We start from the raw sequence: 1,810 nt of genomic DNA, 5'->3' as shown, positions 1-1,810 counted from the left end.
CAGCAGATATTCAGCAGATATTCAGCAGATATTCAGCTGATCTTCAGCAGATATTCAGCAGATATTCAGCTGATCTTCAGCAGATATTCAGCAGATATTCAGCTGATCTTCAGCAGATATTCAGCAGATATTACAGCAGTCTTTCAGACTTTAAGCAAAACGTTGAACTGTTATTTTTCATGTTATTGTTTTAAATCTCAGTTTTTGTTTCTGTTTGATAAAATCTGAGTTCAGACTTTAAATGAAATAATTTCTACAGATTAAATAATCTCCTGTCTGCAGCTGTTAAACACCTGGAAGGGGGGGTGCTCACCATGGGGGGGCAGCTGGCTGTGTTCTGGATGGCTGCAGCCAGCCCCTCCTTCATCATGCAGGTCAGCCCGTAGAACTCGTGGTTCTGATCGATCTCAAACAGACCCAGAAGTTTCCACTGCTGCCTCAGGCCCCCCCACCTCCGAGTCTTCGCGGAGCGGGGGCGGCGCTGAGCCGACATCCCGGGGGCTCCGGTGGCCGACGCCTCCATCCACAGACAACAGCGACGAGCCGACCGACCCGGTTCTGAAGCACCGACGGGTCAGCCGGTTCTGACGGCTGAATGGAGACGAGCCGTTGAAAGAAATCAAAGAGAGGCCAGAGGCGGGAACAAAACCAGCGGTGGAGGCTGGGCCGTTACCATGGAGACCAGCACAATGGGGACCAGAGCAGCCTGACTTCACTGTTTACCTCTGAAAAACACAAACAAACAAACAAACAAAGAGCCGACACAATCCAGCTGGTCCTGAAACAAACAACAACACATATAAACATCAGCTCCTTTTTAATAAACATTATATTTATCTTTAAACTGTCATTAAATCCTGCTTTGATCCTGAAATAAACAACAAATATAAACATCAGCTGTTTATTAATAAATAAACATCTTTAAACTGTCATTAAATCCTGCTTTGATCCTGAAACAAACAAAGATTATAAACAACAAACATCCTGTTTGTTTGTTTCAGTTTATTTATCCTTTAATTAGGTTTTATTTGTCCAACAAGAATCCCAGCTGAGTTCAGGTGAGTGTTTACCTGTCCACATCACTTCCTGTCTCTCAGGTGAGTTAGTCCAGGTGGACCAGAGGAAACCCTGGTTAATGTTTCATTTCAAACACTGACATCATTGTTTTTTATTTMAACAGAAACTTGATCTTTTCTCCTGTTTGATCTTTATTTTAAATCAACCCTCTGATGGAGGGACTGGTCCCAGTCAGAGACTAAAACCAACTCTTCCTGATGGTTTCAGCTGTTTGAAGCTGCAGCTACAGAATGTTGGACTTTTACACATTTCAGCTGATGTCAGCAACTAAATGTCAAACTGATTTAATTCTCCATCCTTAAAGCCTTAACTCACCTCAGAGGGTCTGTGGGGGTCTGTGGTCTCAGAGGGTCTGTGGTCTCAGAGGGTCCGTGGTCTCAGAGGGTCTGTAGGGGTCTGTGGTCTCAGAGGGTCCGTGGCGGTCTGTGGCTGAAGGACTCAGCTGTGGAGGATCTGGGTCACGTGTCTGCAGACTGACGGGTTGATGAGTGGGAGCAGGTCCTGGACCAGCCTGTGGACACACCCAGAGCCTGACCCGGACTGCAGATCCAGACTGGACTCAGTCAGAAAACACAGGAAGTACTGCAGTACACACAGTGTAAATACTGCAGTACACACAGTGTGAATACTGCAGTACACACAGTGTGAATACTGCAGTACACACAGTGTAAATACTGCAGTACACACAGTGTGAATACTGCAGTACACACAGTGTAAATACTGCAGTACACAC

General features: G+C 45.6%; 1 protein-coding gene across 1 annotated transcript in view; it reads right to left on the bottom strand.

The window, feature by feature from the left end:
- pip5kl1 (phosphatidylinositol-4-phosphate 5-kinase-like 1) overlaps positions 1 to 1,785 on the bottom strand; it is a gene marked incomplete in the record, with an annotated part of 18,530 nt that extends 16,745 nt beyond the window's left edge. The window contains 2 exon segments of the mRNA XM_014027589.1: positions 314 to 778; positions 1,393 to 1,785. Coding sequence (XP_013883043.1) covers positions 314 to 523 — 210 coding nt within the window.
- Positions 1,786 to 1,810: the final 25 nt, after the last annotated feature.

This window comes from Austrofundulus limnaeus, unplaced genomic scaffold, assembly GCF_001266775.1.
Source record: "Austrofundulus limnaeus strain Quisiro unplaced genomic scaffold, Austrofundulus_limnaeus-1.0 Scaffold664, whole genome shotgun sequence".
NCBI lineage: Eukaryota > Metazoa > Chordata > Actinopteri > Cyprinodontiformes > Rivulidae > Austrofundulus > Austrofundulus limnaeus.
This window is presented reverse-complemented; position numbering and strand designations above follow the sequence as displayed.